Below are 24,149 nucleotides of genomic sequence, written 5' to 3' on the forward strand. Positions count from 1 at the left end.
ACTTGTTGACTATTTTCCGGACAGTGGAATGGATGATTTCAAAATATTTTGGGATCTTTTTAAATCCCTTACCAGACTCATAAGCTGCTACAATTTTCTTTCTGAAGGCCTCAGACAGCTCTTTTACTCTCACCATGGTGCTCACTCTCAATTCAAGAGTTAGGAGCACACCAAACTAAATGTCTGAGGTTTAAATAAAGCAAGTCTCATTCAAAATGCTAAGTAACGATCTTCTAATCATGTGAACCTGTTGTGTTACACCTGTGTGTGAGTTGACCCATTTTACGTGGGAATAAATGTGGGGGTGTCCTAACGTTTTCCTCAGTTAGAATATGCATTTTTGTAGAATTACATTTACAGAAGATCTTGAAAAGTCTTTTCTTCAGGTTTAATTGTTTAGTTATATTCCTATAATCTCTCAGCATCGTTAAAATTGAGAGTAAGTATCTATATATCCAAAAATGTTACAAAAATACACAGGCTTTCATAGGGTGTCCTAAGTTTTGCACATGACTGTATGTGCGTGTGTGTATCTAAGCATACACAAAAAAAAACACAGCTTTTATTTAGTTACTATGAATTTAAATGATAATTATATAAACACGTAGTTTATAGTTTTATACGTGAAGACAGTTAGGCTAAACGTTTGTTTTGAAGTTACCTGTACATGTTGTTCTATTTAAAAAACAAAACTTCACGCACTCAAAACATATAAAAAATAATTAAATCAATCATCAAATTTGTGCAACAATCAAAGGTTTATTTGTGAAGAAATGTGAGAGAGCATGAAGAATATGAGAGAAAAAACAAAAGACATTTACTAGAAAATTATCGCGAAAGCCACGTTACACCAGACTCCAAACAAAAACTTGTATTGAGCACTGCTTAAAGTTAAGAAAAACTTTTGTTTGTTTTGAATTTCGCGCAAAGCTACTCGAGGGCTATCTGCGCTAGCCGTCTCTAATTTAGCAGTGTAAGATTAGAGGGAAGGCAGCTAGTCATCACCACCCGCCGCCAACTCTTAGGCTACTACATTACAAATGAATAGTGGGATTGACCGTCACATTATAAAATACCATGCTTGAAACGGCGGACAGGGTTGATGGACATGGGGGATTCAAATCTGCGACCCCCAGTTTGCAAGTCTAGTGTCCTAACCATCTGGTCATGCAAAGAGTCTTAATAATTCGCTCTCCCAGTCTAACACTTTATTAAGGATTGAAATTTATACGACAATATTTTTATTGTCTTAACCTGTTGACTGCCAAGTATTTCAGCTGCTACAATAAAACTCTAATGTTTCTTCATTTTGTAACTTTTTCGTGACGCCATTTTGGATGGAAAGTGAAACAATTCGTAGAAAGGTCACAGGCATGCATGGTGCTGACATCTAGCGTTGAGGTTAGGTATTACTGAGAAGGAATTAACTCGTCCGTGTCGCTGTGTTACCGATCGGCTTGGACGAATTACCTCGTCTACGGCACTGAACAGGTTAATAAGATATAAAAATAATATTGTTTCACTTAAATGAGCTAATAAAAGAGGCGTAACATTCTTTACTTTCATATTTTAAAGAAAGCTTCCAAACATTGGAGCTTCTAGGCTTACTTCATAAATTATGTTGAATTTTCTTGGTCTAATTAGACATTTGTTACAGAAGATCCTATAAATACACGATGACTATACGCCTATCTCGTATTAAGCGTTAAACTGTACAGAATAATCCGAAGTGTGGATAAGAAAAATGTAATGAACTAGTTGATTATGTCTACAAAAGGTTCCAGGGTGTAATGGTTATGAAGTAGTTGATTATGTCTACAAAAGGTTAGGATTTAATGGTTATGAAGTAGTTGATTATGTCTACAAAAGGTTCCAGGGTGTAATGGTTATGAACTAGTTGATTATGTCTACAAAAGGTTCCAGGGTGTAATGGTTATGAGCTAGTTGATTATGTCTACAAAAGGTTCCAGGGTGTAATGGTTATGAGCTAGTTGATTATGTCTACAAAAGATTCCAGGGTGTAATGGTTATGAGCTAGTTGATTATGTCTACAAAAGGTTCCAGGGTGTAATGGTTATGAAGTAGTTGATTATGTCTACAAAAGGTTAGGATTTAATGGTTATGAAGTAGTTGATTATGTCTACAAAAGGTTCCAGGGTGTAATGGTTATGAACTAGTTGATTATGTCTACAAAAGGTTCCAGGGTTTAATGGTTATGAAGTCGCTGATTATATCTACAAAAGGTTCCAGGGTGTAATGGTTATGACCTAGTTGATTATGTCTACAAAAGGTTCCAGGGTGTAATGGTTATGAGCTAGTTGATTATGTCTACAAAAGGTTCCAGGGTGTAATGGTTATGAAGTAGTTGATTATGTCTACAAAAGGTTCCAGGGTGTAATGGTTATGAAGTAGTTGATTATGTCTACAAAAGGTTCCAGGGTGTAATGGTTATGAAGTAGTTGATTATGTCTACAAAAGGTTCCAGGGTGTAATGGTTATGAGGTAGTTGATTATGTCTACAAAAGGTTCTAGGGTGTAATGGTTATGAAGTAGTTGATTATGTCTACAAAAGGTTCCAGGGTGTAATGGTTATGAGGTAGTTGATTATGTCTACAAAAGATTCCAGGGTGTAATGGTTATGAACTAGTTGATTATGTCTACAAAAGGTTCTAGGGTGTAATGGTTATGAAGTAGTTGATTACGTCTACAAAAGGTTCCAGGGTGTAATGGTTATGAGCTAGTTGATTATGTCTACAAAAGGTTCCAGGGTGTAATGGTTATGAGCTAGTTGATTATGTCTACAAAAGGTTCCAGGGTGTAATGGTTATGAAGTAGTTGATTATATCTACAAAAGGTTCCAGGGTGTAATGGTTATGAAGTAGTTGATTATATCTACAAAAGTTTCCAGGGTGTAATGGTTATGAAGTAGTTGATCATGTCTACAAAAGGTTCCAGAGTGTTATGGTTATGAAGTAGTTGATTATGTCTACAAAAGGTTCCAGGGTGTAATGGTTATGAAGTAGTTGATTATGTCTACAAAAGGTTCCAGGGTGTAATGGTTATGAAGTAGTTGATTATGTCTACAAAAGGTTCCAGAGTGTTATGGTTATGAAGTAGTTGATTATGTCTACAAAAGGTTCCAGGGTGTAATGGTTATGAAGTAGTTGATTATGTCTACAAAAGGTTCCAGAGTGTTATGGTTATGAAGTAGTTGATTATGTCTACAAAAGGTTCCAGGGTGTAATGGTTATGAAGTAGTTGATTATGTCTACAAAAGGTTCCAGAGTGTTATGGTTATGAAGTAGTTGATTATGTCTACAAAAGGTTCCAGGGTGTAATGGTTATGAAGTAGTTGATTATGTCTACAAAAGGTTCCAGGGTGTAATGGTTATGAAGTAGTTGATTATGTCTACAAAAGGTTCCAGAGTGTTATGGTTATGAAGTAGTTGATTATGTCTACAAAAGGTTCCAGGGTGTAATGGTTATGAAGTAGTTGATTATGTCTACAAAAGGTTCCAGGGTGTAATGGTTATGAAGTAGTTGATTATGTCTACAAAAGGTTCCAGGGTGTAATGGTTATGAAGTAGTTGATTATGTCTACAAAAGGTTCCAGGGTGTAATGGTTATGAAGTAGTTGATTATGTCTACAAAAGGTTCCAGGGTGTAATGGTTATGAAGTAGTGGATTATGTCTACAAAAGGTTCCAGGGTGTAATGGTTATGAGGTAGTTGATTATGTCTACAAAAGGTTCCAGGGTGTAATGGTTATAAAGTAGTTGATTATGTCTACAAAACGTTCCAGGGTGTAATGGTTGTGAAGTAGTTGATTATATCTACAAAAGGTTCCAGGGTGTAATGGTTATGATGTAGTTGATTATGTCTACAAAAGGTTCCAGGGTGTAATGGTTATGAGGTAGTTGATTATGTCTACAAAAGGTTCCAGGGTGTAATGGTTATGATGTAGTTGATTATGTCTACAAAAGGTTCCAGAGTGTAATGGTTATGAAGTAGTTGATTATGTCTACAAAAGGTTCCAGGGTGTAATGGTTATGATGTAGTTGATTATGTCTACAAAAGGTTCCAGGGTGTAATGGTTATGAAGTAGTTGATTATGTCTACAAAAGGTTCCAGGGTGTAATGGTTATGAGGTAGTTGATTATGTCTACAAAAGATTCCAGGGTGTAATGGTTATGAAGTAGTTGATTATGTCTACAAAAGGTTCCAGGGTGTAATGGTTATGAAGTGGTTGATTATGTCTACAAAAGGTTCCAGGGTGTAATGGTTATGATGTAGTTGATTATGTCTACAAAAGGTTCCAGGGTGTAATGGTTATACTTAATATCAGTGGGCCATTTAGATTTATTCTGGTTGTGAGATATCGTTCGTTTGATGTGTTAAATCTGCAAAGGATAGAAAGTATTTGAACCGAGTCTTGTAACATGTTTATATGATTTGTATATTACAACAGCTTGGTATAAACTATGTTATGTTTCACCTTTTATAAGGTGTTTAAATGTCCTAAACAAATAATGAGATTATAAACGTAAAAAATGACAGATAAAAATAGAGAGCTCCGAACATATGAATGTTTCAAGTACGTTCAGCACATGTGTAACAGCGACAACAACAAAAAACGTAATGACGAGTTGTCAGAATATGGCCCTTCCTTCTCAGGGTTATGTTACACATTGTGGTTAAGTTAGCGGTAAAGTACTAAATGTTTTGTTTTGAATTTCGCGCAATGCTACTCATGGGCTATCTGCGCTAGCCGTTCCTAATTTGGCAATGTAAGACTAAAGGCACGGCAGCTAGTTAACACCGCCCACCGCCAACTCTTGGGCTACTCTTTTATGAACAAATAGTGGGATTGACCATCGCATTATACGCCCCCAGGGATGAAAGGGCGAGCATGTTTGGTGCGACGGGAATTCGAACCCGGGACCCTTAGATTACGAGTCGTACGCCTTAACCCACCTGGCCATGCCCGGCCTAAAGTACTAGAATGTTATAATTTTATCTGCAGATTTCTTTTGTTGTTAGACCAGGAGTGGCCTTATGTGGTAAGAATATGAAACTTGGGGTCTATGTTTTATATCTCACTGTCACAAAATTTCACTCTGATATGAGTGTGTTATAAAATTGAGGATCATATTTCAGTACTTAATAAGAGTAATAGAATGTTAGCGGTTTGTTAACTATAGATTATCAACTCTTTCAGTTTAATGTTAGGGACGCTAGTACTGGCAGCCTTTGTGTAGCTTTACCCTTACTATTAGACAAACTGAGGTGCTCGTCCTTTGTCCGAGTTACGAACTAAAAAACAAGTGTTAATAAACAATAAAAACAATATTAACTTTCACACACTTTATTTGTAGCGTTACATATTACTACAATATTAATTATTACTTCACTAAATCTCTTGCATAAGTTTCAAGAACTTGTCACATATATACTTAAAACATAGGATACACTGTGGAATGTTTAGGATAACTTGGTAGGTATTGGTAGCGACCAATGATTGGCTGTGGGGGTGCTTTGTGCTTGAGTTAGCTGCTTATAAAAAAAATATTTTTTTTTGTGGTGGGATGTAGCGCCATCTATGTACGACGTTAACGTAAGCCTCGTGAATTGAAATTTCTAAATCTGTCATATTCCTGTCTGTAACAGGAAAACAAGCAAAACGCATTTTTTAAAAGGTTTTTAAGATAAACCATTTCAAACAACTTGCATAGAATTAATTAAAAGTTCAACAGCTTTTTGAAAAGAACTTAAAACATCATCTTAAGTATATCATAAACAAATATGTGAAAACCACAATAGAAGAGAAATATGTAAGTTTAAACAGTAGCACAACCTGTTAAAACTAATTACAATAAAACAAACACATGTTTCCCACAAGGTTGTTATTAAACATTTCAACAGTTTATTCCATCTACAAACTACAAACAGCTCGTTCAGCCCGCTGTTTCAGATAACAGTTATTACACGTGTTAAGAATGTCGCTATTTCATTTCTCAGTAACTTCTTCAGGACCGATCCCACACTTTGAGTTTCCTTCCATTTCTCAGTAACAGCTTCAGGACCGATCCCACACTTAGAGTTTCCTTCCATTTCTCAGTAACTCCTTCAGGACCGATGCCACCCTTAGAGTTTCCTTCCATTTCTCAGTAACTCCTTCAGGACCGATCCCACACTTTGAGTTTCCTTCCATTTCTCAGTAACAGCTTCAGGACCGATCCCACACTTAGAGTTTCCTTCCATTTCTCAGTAACTCCTTGAGGACCGATCCCACACTTAGAGTTTCCTTCCATTTCTCAGTAACTACTTGAGGACCGATCCCACACTAAGAGTTTCCTTCCATTTCTCAATAACTACTTGAGGACCGATCCCACACTAAGAGTTTCCTTCCATTTCTCAGTAACTGCTTCAGGACCGATCCCACACTTAGAGTTTCCTTCCATTTCTCAGTAACTCCTTGAGGACCGATCCCACACTAAGAGTTTCCTTCCATTTCTCAGTAACTACTTCAAGACCGATGCCACACTTAGAGTTTCCTTCCATTTCTCAGTAACTACTTGAGGACCGATCCCACACTTAGAGTTTCCTTCCATTTCTCAGTAACTCCTTGAGGACCGATCCCACACTTAGAGTTTCCTTCCATTTCTCAGTAACTACTTCAAGACCGATGCCACACTTAGAGTTTCCTTCCATTTCTCAGTAACTACTTGAGGACCGATCCCACACTTAGAGTTTCCTTCCATTTCTCAGTAACTCCTTGAGGACCGATCCCACACTTAGAGTTTCCTTCCATTTCTCAGTAACTACTTCAAAACCGATCCCACACTTAGAGTTTCCTTCCATTTCTCAGTAACTGCTTCAGGACCGATCCCACACAGAGTTTCCTTCCATTTCTCAGTAACTGCTTCAGGACCGATCCCACACTTAGAGTTTCCTTCCATTTCTCAGTAACTACTTCAAAACCGATCCCACACTTAGAGTTTCCTTCCATTTCTCAGTAACTACTTCAGGACCGATCCCACACTTAGAGTTTCCTTCCATTTCTCAGTAGCTGCTTCAGGACCGATCCCACACTTAGAGTTTCATTCCATTTCTCAGTAACTACTTCACGACCGATCCCACACTAAGAGTTTCCTTCCACTTCTCAGTAACTACTTCAAAACCGATCCCACACTTAGAGTTTCCTTCCATTTCTCAGTAACTACTTCAAAACCGATCCCACACTTAGAGTTTCCTTCCATTTCTCAGTAACTACTTCACGACCGATCCCACACTAAGAGTTTCCTTCCACTTCTCAGTAACTACTTCAAGACCGATCCCACACTTAGAGTTTCCTTCCATTTCTCAGTAACTACTTCAAAACCGATTCCACACTTAGAGTTTCCTTCCATTTCTCAGTAACTACTTCAAAACCGATCCCACACTTAGAGTTTCCTTCCATTTCTCAGTAACTGCTTCAGGACCGATCCCACACAGAGTTTTCTTCCATTTCTCAGTAACTACTTCAGGACCGATCCCACACTTAGAGTTTCCTTCCATTTCTCAGTACCTACTTCAAAACCGATCCCACACTTAAGAGTTTCCTTCCATTTCTCAGTAACTACTTCAGGACCGATCCCACACTTAGAGTTTCCTTCCATTTCTCAGTAACTCCTTGAGGACCGATCCCACACTTAGAGTTTCCTTCCATTTCTCAGTAACTACTTCAAAACCGATCCCACACTTAGAGTTTCCTTCCATTTCTCAGTAACTGCTTCAGGACCGATCCCACACTTAGAGTTTCCTTCCATTTCTCAGTAACTGCTTCAGGACCGATCCCACACTTAGAGTTTCCTTCCATTTCTCAGTAACTACTTCAAGACCGATCCCACACTTAGAGTTTCCTTCCATTTCTCAGTAACTACTTGAGGACCGATCCCACACAGAGTTTTCTTCCATTTCTCAGTAACTACTTCAGGACCGATCCCACACAGAGTTTCCTTCCATTTCTCAGTAACTGCTTCAGGACCGATCCCACACTTAGAGTTTCCTTCCATTTCTCAGTAACTACTTGATGACCGATCCCACACAGAGTTTTCTTCCATTTCTCAGTAACTACTTCAGGACCGATCCCACACTTAGAGTTTCCTTCCATTTCTCAGTACCTACTTCAAAACCGATTCCACACTTAAGAGTTTCCTTCCATTTCTCAGTAACTACTTCAGGACCGATCCCACACTTAGAGTTTCCTTCCATTTCTCAGTACCTACTTCAAAACCGATCCCACACTTAAGAGTTTCCTTCCATTTCTCAGTAACTACTTCAGGACCGATCCCACACAGAGTTTCCTTCCATTTCTCAGTAACTGCTTCAGGACCGATCCCACACTTGTTCTTGTGAAACGTTTGGAACGTGTTCCTTCACTTCATTGTTAAAATACGTTCTGTAATATCTACCTTTATGAAATAATTCGTAAACAACGTTAATAACAACTTATTAACATCACAACTTAAAAGTTATTTATCCTTTTAATCTTACAATATTAAACTTTCCGTCAAACCTTTCCAAACAGGACCCAACAAGTTTACACTGCAAGTATAACAACAGATATTAAACAAGCTATTACAGGGGCAACAACAGACACTAAACAAGTTGTTACAGGTATAAGAGTAGATATTAACGCTGTTACAGAGGTAATAACAACTACTAAACAACCTGTTGTAGGTGTAACAACAGATACAAAACAACATGTTACAGGTAAAACAACAGATATCAAACAACGTGTTCAGGTGTAACAACAGATATCAAACAACGTGTTCAGGTGTAACAACAGATATCAAACAACGTGTTGTAGGTGTAACAACAGATACTAAACACTGTTACAGGTGTAACAACAGATATCAAACAACGTGTTGTAGGTGTAACAACAGATACTAAACACAATGTTACATCCCAACAAAAATATACTGACATGTAACAACAACAATACGTGTACGTATCACAACAATATAACATGAGCGTACTGAGAAAAAGACATAACTTAGCTTAACCACCATATACGGTTTCGGGTTTTGTTTGTGTGAATGGTTAATACTGAATACGTAAGTGATAATAAAGCGCGAGTTTAATGGAGTATTGTGTATCTATGTCTTTGTAAATTATTATGTTTGTTGTTTCTAAATTCTTATAAACCTATACGAGGGCTATCTGCGGTGGCCATCCCTAACTTAACAGTGGGAGAAGGAGCAGCTAATCCTCATCATTCACCGCCAACTCTTGGGCTACTATTTTACCAACGAATAGTGGGATTGACCGTCAGGTTGTATCGCTCCTACGGCTGTAAAGGGCGAGCATATTTGGTAAGAGGTACATTCGAACTCGCAACCCTCAGATTTTGAGTCCAGCGCGCTGACCATCTGGCCATGCCAGGTCCCAATGTAAGAAATGAAAGCCACAAATCAAGATACTGTTTATTACACGTCGTTGTGGTAATTAGATACTGGTTATTACGCGTCGTTGTGGTAATTAGATACTGGTTATTACACGTCGTTGTGGTAATTAGATACTGGTTATTACACGTCGTTGTGGTAATCACACAATATAGATTTGAACAACTGACAAGTTGATAATACCTGATCAACAGCGTTCACTTTGGCTCCGTATTGTAATAACGTTTTCACCGTACTCGTACATCCATTGGCAGCCGCTAGATGGAGAACCGTTCGCCCTTCCTGTAATTACAATATACACACACACTTGTTGTTTATTTACAATATAATTACAACTCATAAACAACAAATTATTATATTTGTTTACAGGCATGAGTATTTAACATTTTTATTCACAGGATATGATTTTTTCAAACAAGTGTATATTAGTTTGGTTTGAATTTCAGGCAAAACTACACACGGACTATTTGCGTTAGTCGTCCCTAATGTAGCAGTGTAAGACTAGAAGGGAGTCATCACCACCCACCGCAAACTCTTGGGCTACTCTTTTACCAACGAATACTGGAACTGATCATCAGTTTATAACGCCCCCCCCCATGTCTGAAAGAACAAGCATATTTAGTGCGACGGGGATTCGAACCTACGACTCTCGGATTACGAGCTGACTGCCTTAACCACCTGGCCATGCCGAACCACTGTATATCAGTATTTTAAGGACTCATGCTTGACGAAGCCATTGCTGACGACGTATTGTTGATAATACAGAACTCATCAGACTAGGTTGGGCACAACAAATACATAAAACAAAAGTATTCACTCTATTTTATAAAACCACATTCTTTATTCACCAATTAGGGTTTTTTCACGAGGATTTAGAAAGACGAATATTGGTATTATAACACTATGTTCGCTATATTTATTGCTGACCATACGTTTTGCACAGTCTGTGAACGTGTCTACAGTAATAGTTCAGTATATATACATATAGCTGGCTTAAGTTAGACGAATCTAATAAGTGTGCGAAAACAACGTATTACGCTTGCGCAGTTATAGAACTGTTTTAACGAACAAAAATCGTTTAATTTGCGTTTGTTAATTATTAGCGCAATAGAAAATTATATACGTATTATTTTACATGGGCGTATGAGGAAGTTCAGCCTAAAACTACAAAGACAAAATTGAGGAGAATTTCCATCCAAACTACGACTACTGATGTACAAAATTTTCTAAATCAAAACTACCGATGCGCGAAACTTGCATATTTCATACGATAAAACCGGTAAAAACATATAACATATACTTTTTATAATTTAAAATAGTCAACCTATTTTCAATCGGTATCTAATCTATAAATTCGATCTCCTACTCAAGAAAGTTTTCATGAAAGATAACTTTTACATTTGTTTCAGCGCAAAGCTACTCAATGGGCTATCTGTTCATCAAGAAGGACCGAACTCTGGATTTTCGAGATGTAAGTCCATAAAGTTACCGCCAACACACTGGGGTTCGTGTGAGAGAACGTAATACCAGTAATGCTTTCTGGACTACTTTATCCACAATCATGATAACTAAAAGACCCCAAGATGTCGATATGAAACATCCAAATACTTTGTTTTTCATGTCAGCTCACTGGTTAAAAACATTATTTTAAAATACCGTAAAGAGTGAACCATCAGGAGCTTAAACCTAAACATATCTAATAAGTTCTGAAACCAAATTTGTATCGAGTTATTTTAATTGGTTAAAACATTAACACAACTAACTACCAAAACGTCTTCTGTCCTAACTGTGAAATATTACTAACTCAACGTTCAAGTTAACACTTGACTTACAAATTAGTTACGTCCACGTGTTAGATCTAGAAGTGAAATCTTGTGTTGATAGCTGTAAAACATGGGTCTGTTATCGTTATAAGAATAAAATAATTGTAAAAAAAGTGAAGCGAAGTAACATGTTAAACAGTTAATGGTAAACAGGGGGTCAAGTGGAAACCACAAACTGTTCTTTATAGGCAGTGTAAACTATTCATTCGACTACTATACATTACTCACCGTATCCGTGTCTGTTTTGGCTCTTAACATCAAGTCTCGATCTCTTTCCACGTGGCCAACTCGTGCAGCACGCCGAATATTTTGAAATAACTTAACCAGGGTATCCGTTGGTATCATATCGTATATTTTGAAATAACTTAACCACGGTATCCTTTGGTATCATATCGTTCGTTTCGTCCACTGGGGAAAAACCGACAAAACGGCTAATTATTACTTGATACACTAAACACCCAAAACATTACTACACAACAAAACTTGTCATCATTGCTTGATACATTAAACACCCAAAACATTACTACACAACGAAACTTGTCATCATTACTTGATGCACTAAACACCCAAAACATTACTACACAACAAAACTTGTCATCATTACTTGATGCACTAAACACCCAAAACATTACTACACAACAAAACTTGTCATCATTGCTTGATACATTAAACACCCAAAACATTACTACACAACAAAACTTGTCATCATTACTTGATGCACTAAACACCCAAAACATTACTACACAACGAAACTTGTCATCATTACTTGATACATTAAACACCCAAAACATTACTACACAACGAAACTTGTCATCATTACTTGATGCATTAAACACCCAAAACATTACTACACAACAAAACTTGTCATCATTGCTTGATACATTAAACACCCAAAACATTACTACACAACAAAACTTGTCATCATTGCTTGATACATTAAACACCCAAAACATTACTACACAACAAAACTTGTTATCATTACTTGATGCACTAAACACCCAAAACATTACTACACAACAAAACTTGTCATCATTACTTGATGCACTAAACATCCAAACATTACTACACAACGAAACTTGACATCATTACTTGATGCATTAAACACCCAAAACATTACTACACAACAAAACTTGTCATCATTGCTTGATACATTAAACACCCAAAACATTACTACACAACGAAACTTGTCATCATTGCTTGATACATTAAACACCCAAAACATTACTACACAACAAAACTTGTCATCATTGCTTGATACATTAAACACCCAAAACATTACTACACAACAAAACTTGTTATCATTACTTGATGCACTAAACACCCAAAACATTACTACACAACAAAACTTGTCATCATTACTTGATGCACTAAACATCCAAACATTACTACACAACGAAACTTGACATCATTACTTGATGCAGTAAACACCCAAAACATTACTACACAACAAAACTTGTCATCATTACTTGATACATTAAACACCCAAAACATTACTACACAACGAAACTTGTCATCATTACTTGATACATTAAACACCCAAAACATTACTACACAACAAAACTTGTCATCATTACTTGATGCACTAAACACCCAAAACATTACTACACAACGAAACTTGTCATCATTACTTAATGCACTAAACATCCAAACATTACTACACAACGAAACTTGTCATCATCACTTGATGCACTAAACACCCAGACATTACTACACAACGAAACTTGTCATTATTACTTGATACACTAAACACCCAAACATTACTACACAACAAAACTTGTCATCATTACTTGATGCACTAAACACCCAAAACATTACTACACAACGAAACTTGGCATCATTAATCATTACTTGATGCACTAAACATCCAAACATTACTACACAACGAAACTTGTCATCATTACTTGATGCACTAAACACCCAAAACATTACTACACAACGAGACTTGTTATTATTACTTGATGCACTAAACATTATTAAAACTGTATACAAAAGTTAGATGTCTTGTTTTCTGAATAAACAGACAAAACAGACGTTCCTTTAAATGTCAGGAACTGAACACCGTCAGAACTATAAAATAAAACAATAACCAACCAAGGCTGGCGTTTTTAACTAATCGGTTACTTCCTTTAAAACGATCTCTCCCTCTGGTGGTTTATAACATAAAAAACTTAGGGTTCGATCACTGTGGCACAGTCTTTTCTTAACGACACACAAACGAACTTTCAAGATTAATTTCAAATTAAATCCGAAAAATACCAGGTTTACGTATCAAACCAGCTGTTATTTTGAATGCTAATTTCAAAATAAACACAAAATATACGAGGTTTATTTGTCAACCCAGTTGTTATTTTCGATATTTATTTCAAAGTAAACCCAAAACATACCAGGTATATTTATCAACCCAGTTGATATTTTCAAAATTTACTTGAAATTAAACCCAAAACATACCAGGTTTATTTATCAACCGAGTTGTTATTTTCAAAATTTATTTATAAATTATACTCGAAACATACCAGGTTTATTTATCAACCCAGGGATTCGAACCTGCGATCCTCATATTACGAGTCACGGTTTACATGTCTTAAGATACTCGTCTGATGTTTATACAAATTATCAAAACCAGAAACAGTTACGACAGTGCCAGCCAAAGTGAACAAAAGCTGATCCAGAGGAGGACAGGATTTATGTTTCGTAGTGTGAGATGCTACAAGTTCATGTCACAACTGTACATATACTCGAGCGGGTTTCCAACCCAACACGATCATGAAGACAAGTGAACCCTAACAAGGTATCTAATTTATTATAATTCTATGTTATAACTCAATGCCCCGCTGTTCTTACAACATTCAGACAAGCCTAAAATTGATTTTAAGTTTTACTGACACTGAGAAACAGTAATTTCAAGCGTGACCTGCCCGGAAGGAAACATATCACGGGCTGCTTCAAGTCGCTTATAAATAGGGAGTGCCGGAACGCGGTGGAGGGGATTTGTATTTATTTATAAACTGATTAGCTAAAGCAAATTTTAACCATACAAATCACGTAGTCACAGGAACCAATGTTTTATTTTTAATTAATGAAACTATATAACCAAAATCGTCCAGAAAAGATGAAGCAGCTTATGTATCTTCTTCGATTTACTAACTTGCGACACACATCATCACATACGGGGTCTGTTCAAAAAATACGCGGACTGACGTCATAAAACAAAGTGTACTTTATTTAGAAGTTACAGGTCTGGGACCCCTTCAAAGTACTCTCCTCCCCAATGCACACACTTATTCCAACAGTGTTTCCACTTGTTGAAACAGTCCTGGTACGCTACTTTTGTAATGCCCTCCAGCTCCTTCGTCGCATTTGCCTTAATCTCGGGAATCGTCTCAAATCTTCTTTCTTTCAAGGGTCTTTTGAGTTTGGGAACAAGAAAAAATCGTAAGGAGCAAGGTCAGGTGAGTAGGGGGGTGGTAAAGAACAGTGATCGAGTGTTTGGCCAAAAACTCACGAGTTCTGAGGGCTGAATTTCGCAGCAACGCAGTGCATCTTCAATTTTTCGGTCAAAATCTCGTAACAAGATCCAACTGATGTCCCACACTCTTCAGCAAGCTCCCTGACAGTCAGACGTCGATTTGCCCGCACCAGGGTGTTGATTTTGCCGACGTGTGGGTCGTCAGTTGACGTGGAAGGACGTCCAGGACGCTCATCATCTTCAATGGACTGTCAACCATCCTTAAAACGTTCATGCCACTTGAAACATGCCGTACGCTTCATAGCAGCATCACCGTAAGCCGTTTAAGCATAGCAAAAGTTTCAGCCGCAGATTTTCCAAGTTTAACACAAAATTTCACAGCAAGTCGTTGCTCCTTCAGGTGATTCATTCTAAAATCCGCCAAACGAAAAAATCGCATTTCACTTAAAACCGCGTAGCTAATACACAAATGAAGATATCTGCAATCGGAAAATGGCGTCGTAATCAGCTGATATGTGCGAACCTAGCGACACCAAGCGGATTCCCCTGGAACCAACTGGAGCCGCGCAATTTAAACAGTCCGCGTATTTTTTGAACAGCCCTCGTACGATCATTAGGTTAATCTTCAGAGCAGTTTTTAATATAATTTAAGCTCAGAACACACTTGACTTAGAATTATGTATTCCACTAAAACCATCACATAGTTTGATTTAGGTCAATGTCATGGTAATCATAAGTTAACTTCAACATGATTTGATTCTACAGAAATATAAGGACTGAAATAAAGTTTATGGACATTAGTTCAGAAATTTTGCACCAGGAGTTTTTATAAAACACTAAAACTTAATGGTATGATTAGGTAATGAATGATTTTGTTGTTGTTGTTTTTAAATTTCGCGCAAAGCTACCCTAGGGCTATCTGCGCTAGTCGTCCCTAATTTAGCAGTGTAAGACTAGAGGGAAGGCAGCTAGTCATCACCACCCACTGCCAACTCTTGGGCTACTATTTTGCCAACGAATAGTGGGATTGACCGTCACATTAAAACGAACCCACGGCTGAAATGGCGAGTATATTTGGTGGGACGGGGATTCGAACACGCGACCTCAGATTACGAGTCGAACGCCTTTACCCACCTACCCAGGGCGGGGCCATAGGTCATGAATGTTAAACATTTTAAGTAAACTCAATGGAAATTCAAAAAAAATTAAACAATTAAAATCAAGTGACGATTTAGTGTATAAATCATTTATTTCCCCACGCCAGACATTCAAGAAACATGAAGTGCTTAACACTCGAACTTGTGAGTTCAGAGGTCCAGTACATCTAAAAACTAGAGAGGTTTCGAGAATGTTGACCAAATTTTGTTCAAATTTCGGAATTGTGTAGCCAACAATGTATCGGGCATACACGTCAAAGTAAAACAGTCACTTAACAAGTCACAACGTCAGGGAATGGATATAAAAAGAGAATTTAACTTTGTGGTAGTTGTTATGACTGTGGACACGTCTATCTTCACACAGAAAGTTGTATTTAACTGGCCGTCTGCTCTCAAGGCTGTCATGAATCGTGCTGTGGTTGCGTCCTTGAACAAGACACTTTACCCCAATAGTTCCAGTATACCCAGCTGTCTGATGGCTACCACCTGTTGTTACCTGGGGACCTGAAATGAACTAATATCCCGTTTAGAGGTGGAAAGTATCATTGTTCTCATCTGTTGTTTAAAAGAATCCGGAGTTCAACACCGGATCTTACGAGTCATTTCGGTACAAGAGAAGTTTCATCTTTATAGATATAACAGATTTTGTAGCATGCTTAATATCTTATAAGCTCAATCGGTACATCTGAGGTTTCTTGTATGGTTTCATCATTACATTATATGGTTAATTACATTTAAGTTGAGCCCAGTATCTCAAACACCAATGCAAGCAGTCACATCCAACTCAATTACAAAAAATTTTTATATTAATTTCCACTAAAATTCCCCAGATAAGGCCCGGCATGGCCAAGTGATTAAGGCATTCAACTCGTAATCTGAGGGTCGCGAATTCGAATTCCCGTCACATCAAACATGCTCGCCCTTTCAGCCGTGGTGACGTTAGAATGTGACAGACAATCCCACTATTCGTTGGTAAACGAGTAGCCCAAGAGTTGGCGGTGGGTGGTGATGACTAGCTGCCTACCCTCTAGTCTAACACTACTTAATTAGGGACGGCTAGCACAGATAGCCATCGTGTAGCTTTGCGCGAAGTTCAAAACAAACCGTTCCCCGCTACTACAGCGGTAAATAGACGGATTTACAACGCTAAATTAAGGGGTTCGATTCCCTTCATTGCACTTAGGAGATAGCACGATGTGGCTTTGCTATAAGAAAACACACACTCAAAACAAACCAATCTCCAGATAAACCAGGTTTATATTCAAATTCGTGTTATAACAAAGGCAAACGTTATTCCTTTTACTTTCTGTTGTCTCAGATGTGAAAAAATTAACAGTTTTAACAAACGCACACTTAAACCATCTGATTCTTGTCTTCAAAATTGAAAAAACAAAACAAAAAATAAAGATAAAATAATTATTTCTTTGAGTTAATTAACATTTTAAAAGAATTGAATTGTTGAAACAGACTCGACGAATACTTTAATTTACACTATTCACGGTATTGTTGAAATAGACACGACGAATACTTTAATTCTACACTATTCACGGTATGGTTCAAACAGACTCGACGAATACTTTAATTCTACACTATTCAAGGTATTGTTGAAATAGACACAACGAATACTTTAATTCTACATTATTCACGGCATTGTTGCAATGGGCACGACGAATAATTTAATTCTACATTATTCACGGTATTGTTTAAATAGACACGACGAATACTTTAATTCTATACTATTGACGGTATTGTTCAAATAGACACGACGAATACTTTAATTCTATACTATTGACGGTATTGTTCAAATAGACACGACGAATACTTTAATTCTACACTATTCACGGTATTGTTTAAATAGACACGACGAATACTTTAATTCTACACTATTCAAGGTATTGTTGAAATAGACACAACGAATACTTTAATTCTACATTATTCACGGCATTGTTGCAATGGGCACGACGAATAATTTAATTCTACATTATTCACGGTATTGTTTAAATAGACACGACGAATACTTTAATTCTATACTATTGACGGTATTGTTCAAATAGACACGACGAATACTTTAATTCTATACTATTGACGGTATTGTTCAAATAGACACGACGAATACTTTAATTCTACACTATTCACGGTATGGTTCAAACAGACTCGACGAATACTTTAATTCTACACTATTCAAGGTATTGTTGAAATAGACACAACGAATACTTTAATTCTACATTATTCACGGCATTGTTGCAATGGGCACGACGAATAATTTAATTCTACATTATTCACGGTATTGTTTAAATAGACACGACGAATACTTTAATTCTATACTATTGACGGTATTGTTCAAATAGACACGACGAATACTTTAATTCTATACTATTGACGGTATTGTTCAAATAGACACGACGAATACTTTAATTCTACACTATTCACGGTATTGTTTAAATAGACACGACGAATACTTTAATTCTACACTATTCAAGGTATTGTTTAAATAGACACGACGAATACTTTAATTCTATACTATTGACGGTATTGTTCAAATAGACACGACGAATACTTTAATTCTACATTATTCACGGCATTGTTGCAATGGACACGACGAATAATTTAATTCTACACTATTCACGGTATGGTTCAAACAGACTCGACGAATACTTTATTTCTACACTATTCACGGTATTGTTGAAATAGACACCACGAATACTTTAATTCTACACTATTCACGGTATTGTTGAAATAGAAACAACGAATACTTTAATTCTACACTATTCAAGGTATTGTTGCAATGGACACGACGAATAAATTAATTCTACACTGTTCACGGTATTGTTTAAATAGACACGACGAATACTTTAATTCTACATTATTCACGGCATTGTTGCAATGGACACGACGAATAAATTAATTCTACACTGTTCACGGTATTGTTTAAATAGACACGACGAATACTTTAATTCTACACTGTTCACGGTATGGTTCAAACAGACTCGACGAATACTTTAATTCTACACTATTCACGGTATTGTTGAAATAGACACGACGAATACTTTAATTCTACATTATTCACGGCATTGTTGCAATGGACACGACGAATAATTTAATTCTACACTATTCACGGTATTGTTTAAATAGACACGACGAATACTTTAATTCTACACTATTCAAGGTATTGTTGAAATAGACACGACGAATACTTTAATTCTACACTATTCACGGTATTGTTGAAATAGAAACGACGAATACTTTAATTCTACACTGTTCACGGTATGGTTCAAACAGACTCGACGAATACTTTAATTCTACACTATTCACGGTATTGTTGAAATAGACACGACGAATACTTTAATTCTACACTGTTCACGGTATGGTTCAAACAGACTCGACGAATACTTTAATTCTACACTATTCACGGTATTGTTGAAATAGAAACGACGAATACTTTAATTCTACACTGTTCACGGTATGGTTCAAACAGACTCGACGAATTCTTTAATTCTACACTATTCACGGTATTGTTGAAATAGACACGACGAATACTTTAATTCTACACTATTCACGGCATTGTTGCAATGGACACGACGAATAATTTAATTCTACACTATTCACGGTATTGTTTAAATAGACACGACGAATACTTTAATTCTACACTATCCACGGTATTGTTGAAATAGAAACGACGAATACTTTAATTCTATACTGTTCACGGTATGGTTCAAACAGACTCGACGAATACTTTAATTCTACACTATTCACGGTATTGTTGAAATAGACACGACGAATACTTTAATTCTACACTATTCACGGTATTGTTGAAATAGACACGACGAATACTTTATTTCTACACTATTCACGGTATTGTTGAAATAAACACGACGAATACTTTAATTCTACACTATTCACGGTATTGTTTAAATAGACACGACGAATACTTTAATTCTACACTATCCACGGTATTGTTGAAATAGAAACGACGAATACTTTACTTCTATACTGTTCACGGTATGGTTCAAACAGACTCGACGAATACTTTAATTCTACACTATTCACGGTATTGTTGAAATAGACACGACGAATACTTTAATTCTACACTATTCACGGTATTGTTGAAATAGACACGACGAATACTTTATTTCTACACTATTCACGGTATTGTTGAAATAAACACGACGAATACTTTAATTCTACATTATTCACAGCATTGTTGCAATGGACACGACGAATAATTTAATTATACACTATTCACGGTATTGTTTAAATAGACACGACGAATACTTTAATTCTACACTATTCACGGTATTGTTGAAATAGAAACGACGAAAACTTTAATTCTACACTATTCAAGGTATTGTTTAAATAGACACGACGAATACTTTAATTCTATACTATTGACGGTATTGTTCAAATAGACACGACGAATACTTTAATTCTACATTATTCACGGCATTGTTGCAATGGACACCACGAATAATTTAATTCTACACTATTCACGGTATTGTTTAGATAGACACGACGAATACTTTAATTCTACACTGTTCACGATATTGTTGAAATAGACACGACGAATACTTTAATTCTACACTATTCAAGGTATTGTTTAAATAGACACGACGAATACTTTAATTCTACACTATTCACGGTATTGTTGAAATAGACACAACGAATACTTTAATTCTACACTATTCACGGTATTGTTGAAATAGACACAACGAATACTTTAATTCTACACTATTCACGGTATTGTTGAAATAGACACAACGAATACTTTAATTCTACACTATTCACGGTATTGTTGAAACAGACACGACGAATACTTTAATTCTACACTATTCACGGTATTGTTGAAATAGACACCACGAATACTTTAATTCTACAGTATTCAAGGTATTGTTTAAATAGACACGACGAATAATTTAATTCTACACTATTCACGGTATTGTTGAAATAGACACAACGAATACTTTAATTCTACACTATTCACGGTATTGTTGAAATAGACACAACGAATACTTTAATTCTACACTATTCACGGTATTGTTGAAATAGACACGACGAATACTTTAATTCTACACTATTCACGGTAATTTTAAGTAGATTCAATGAAGAGCAAAGTGATAAATTCATCATGTCTTCTAACAAACTTCTGTTTAGAACTGAGACAGACTCACCAGGGTGGTTACCAATAATCTCTCCAAGATTATTCTTTGGTCATTACAGCCTTAATTTCTAATTGATATACAGTAAATAGCGCCTAGCTAGAGATAAAGTATCTAGTGTAGTGAAATGTTACAGTAACGTGAATGCCTTTTTGAACACTTCACTCTGACTTGCACTCTTCATCAAAATGTTTGAATACCGTTCTGTAATTCTCTATATGGAGTAATTATTCAGTAAATAATTAGGCAGTGTATGGCCGGACACACATCACCAGTTGTTATAATGGTCTGTATCAGTTCTATTAATTAATGGTTCGTTAAAACACACACACACACGTGTTCTGTATAAAAGTGTGTGATTTTGATGTAATATTTATAGAAACATATCAACGTTTTGTTTAAATTTGTCACGTACTAGAAGATAGAGGGCGTCATGTTTTGCGACTGTTTATCGATGGTACGAAGCAAACACACATTGCCAGAACAGTAGTGTGACTCATTGTATCCACAATTCGGAAATGTCCCAAAACTACAGAAAACATTGTTTCATGAAAGTCTATTGGTAGACGCAGATAAACTACTGCCCAAGGTGACCGCGTTTCGATCAGGTTAACATCAAGGTTAAAAGAAGTCTTGAAACACCTTATAAGATGAATGACATGAACACATTCGTACCACGGTATCCAGAAAAGCAATGAATATAAGACTGACCAAACGAGGTTATCTTGCAAAGTCTATCTGCAAACCCATATTAAACAGCATACACCGCCGTCACAGTGTTACTTAGACTAAACAGGATCTCAACTTACAATCAGGACACTGATAACATGTAATTTTCTCAGAAGAGCTCTATTTCTGTTTGTTATAGTTAATGGTAGGATGCATGTTCATTGTTTGCCTGGAGAAGAGATGAGGAAAACTTTCTTTCCCACACGGAACACAGGGAGGTTGTGCAGTACTTCACTGGGCAGCTTTTCATCATCGTGGAAAAACTGTTCTTAATATTATCCAGGAAATCGTCAATAGTGTCTCCCACAGGCATTACATAGAGTCAATATTTTTACATATACTATAGGAAGGTTCGGCAATAACTTTGTGTTCCAGGATGAAAATATTACTGCTCACAGTACACGTATCCAACAGGATTATCTCGACCAGTTTAATATTACAAGATTGTCATGGCCAACAATGTTTTGCAGACAGTAACCTCACAGAGATCTGTTGAACAGAATTGAGCCAGACAATTGCTAACCACGACCCTAAACCAGCTACTGTAACCGAGTTGCAGCGTCTTTTAGTGATAACTTGGGATTAACTCACTATGGATTACATCAATAACCTTATTGACAACATAACAAGTTACCTCGTGGAAGTTAAAGTACGGGGAGAACTAACCAAGTACTTAATGTTTAATATGAATTTATATAAAAGTTACAGACACTAATTATAATAATTTTGTTATAATTACATGTGTTTTAGTAAGATTGGGATAGGTGAAATACTTAATTTCACATCTTCCCACAGCCGTCTGATAAAATTGCTGTCCTAATAAATCGTTCATGATATCCTTAGAACCTGTATTATTATACAAGTTATACATGTATCTGTTTAATATAACACCTTTCAGTCTGACAGCACTAAGTGTATTTGTATTCCATTTTCATAACGTTTTTATTTGTTACAAAATACACGAACATTTTGGCCAAGAAGGTACACGTGCAGGTGATTACATAACACTTAAAATGTGTCTGTAGGGTATGTAGCTGTTAATTAGTGATTGACCAAATATTGTGCTAGTACGGGAGAAAAGCAGGAAACCAGTGTTGAATATTGTACGGCAGTGAAAACAACACTTGGAACGTAGAAAGCTAGTTATGTTACAATCAGTTATTTACACTTCGGTTTATTTTTATTTGAATTTCTCGCAAAGCTACAAGAGCACCATCCACGACAGTCCATGAGTTATCAATGCAAGACTAGAGGGAAGACAGCACCACCCATCGCCAACTCCGGGCTACTCTTACCAGCGAATAACGGGATTCAATGATACATTGTAACCCACCCCGTCACCTCCAGCTAAAACAAATATGTTTGATGTGACGGGGATTTGAACACCCAGCTTGCGATTTGAACGTCCTAACAACTTGACCATGAAAGGCCTTACAATTGTGAGACACGAGAAAGACAGCCGTGTCGTCGTCAGCCGTGCACAGTTGGAGACACGAGAAAGACAGTCGTGTCGTCGTCAGCCGTGCACAGTTGGAGACACGAGAAAGACAGCTGTGTCGTCGACAGCCGTGCACAATTGGAGACACGAGAAAGACAGCCGTGTCGTCGTCAGTCGTGCACAGTTGGAGACACGAGAAAGACAGCCGTGTCGTCGTCAGTCGTGCACAGTTGGAGACACGAGAAAGACAGCCGTGTCGTCGTCAGTCGTGCACAGTTGGAGACACGAGAAAGACAACCGTGTCGTCGTCAGCCGTGCACAATTGGAGACACGAGAAAGACAGTCGTCATCATCCACAGTTCGAAGTGTCGCTTCAACATTGAAAGTTAGGTTACACACACAAATATAGTGTATAAATAACATAACCTCTTCTCACTTCATGAGCTGGATGGTTCTTACGGATAAGTCAGTCGTCGATCAACGAAATCAAAGGAGTCGAACTTAGTCTTGAATAGTAACCTCTACTTACACACAGATATGAGGAAGAGTGATCAGACAACAACAGAAATGTGTAATATTACGTTTTATTCAAAGTATCAATAATTTAAATAAAATATTACCAAACCTACATTTGTAACATTATTACACAGTATGTCAATGTGGGTTCATTACGTAATCGGCGCGGCATGGTCAGGTGGATAAGGCACTCGACCCGTAATCCGAGGGTCGCGGGTTCGAATCCCCGTCACGCCAAACATGCTCGCCCCTTTCAGTCGTGGGGGCGTTATAATGTAACGGTCGATCCCACTATTCGTTGGTAAAAGAGTAGCCCAAGAGTTGGCGGTGGGTAGTGATGACTAGCTGCTTTACCTCTAGTCTTACATTGCTAAATTAGGGACGGCTAGTGCAGATAGCCCTCGGGTAGCTTTGCGCAAAAT

At 37.0% G+C, this 24,149-nt stretch overlaps 1 protein-coding gene and 1 long non-coding RNA gene across 5 annotated transcripts in view; both read right to left on the reverse strand.

The window, feature by feature from the left end:
* The window catches only part of LOC143250411 (uncharacterized), a 45,619-nt gene extending 33,945 nt beyond the window's left edge, over positions 1 to 11,674 (reverse strand). For all 4 annotated transcript variants that reach the window (XM_076500867.1, XM_076500865.1, XM_076500866.1 and 1 more), the window contains exons 1-2: positions 11,497 to 11,674; positions 9,629 to 9,727 (exon numbers count right to left, since the gene is read on the reverse strand). In XM_076500867.1, the coding sequence (XP_076356982.1) occupies positions 9,629 to 9,727; positions 11,497 to 11,613 (216 nt within the window). In that variant the 5' untranslated portion in view covers positions 11,614 to 11,674. The remainder of the gene's footprint in view (positions 1 to 9,628; positions 9,728 to 11,496) is intronic.
* Positions 1 to 24,149, reverse strand: part of LOC143250219 (uncharacterized) — a 224,063-nt gene that overhangs the window by 142,837 nt on the left and 57,077 nt on the right. The gene's annotated exons all lie outside the window — the stretch shown is intronic.

Source organism: Tachypleus tridentatus, chromosome 5 (assembly GCF_004210375.1).
Source record: "Tachypleus tridentatus isolate NWPU-2018 chromosome 5, ASM421037v1, whole genome shotgun sequence".
Taxonomy (NCBI): domain Eukaryota; kingdom Metazoa; phylum Arthropoda; class Merostomata; order Xiphosura; family Limulidae; genus Tachypleus; species Tachypleus tridentatus.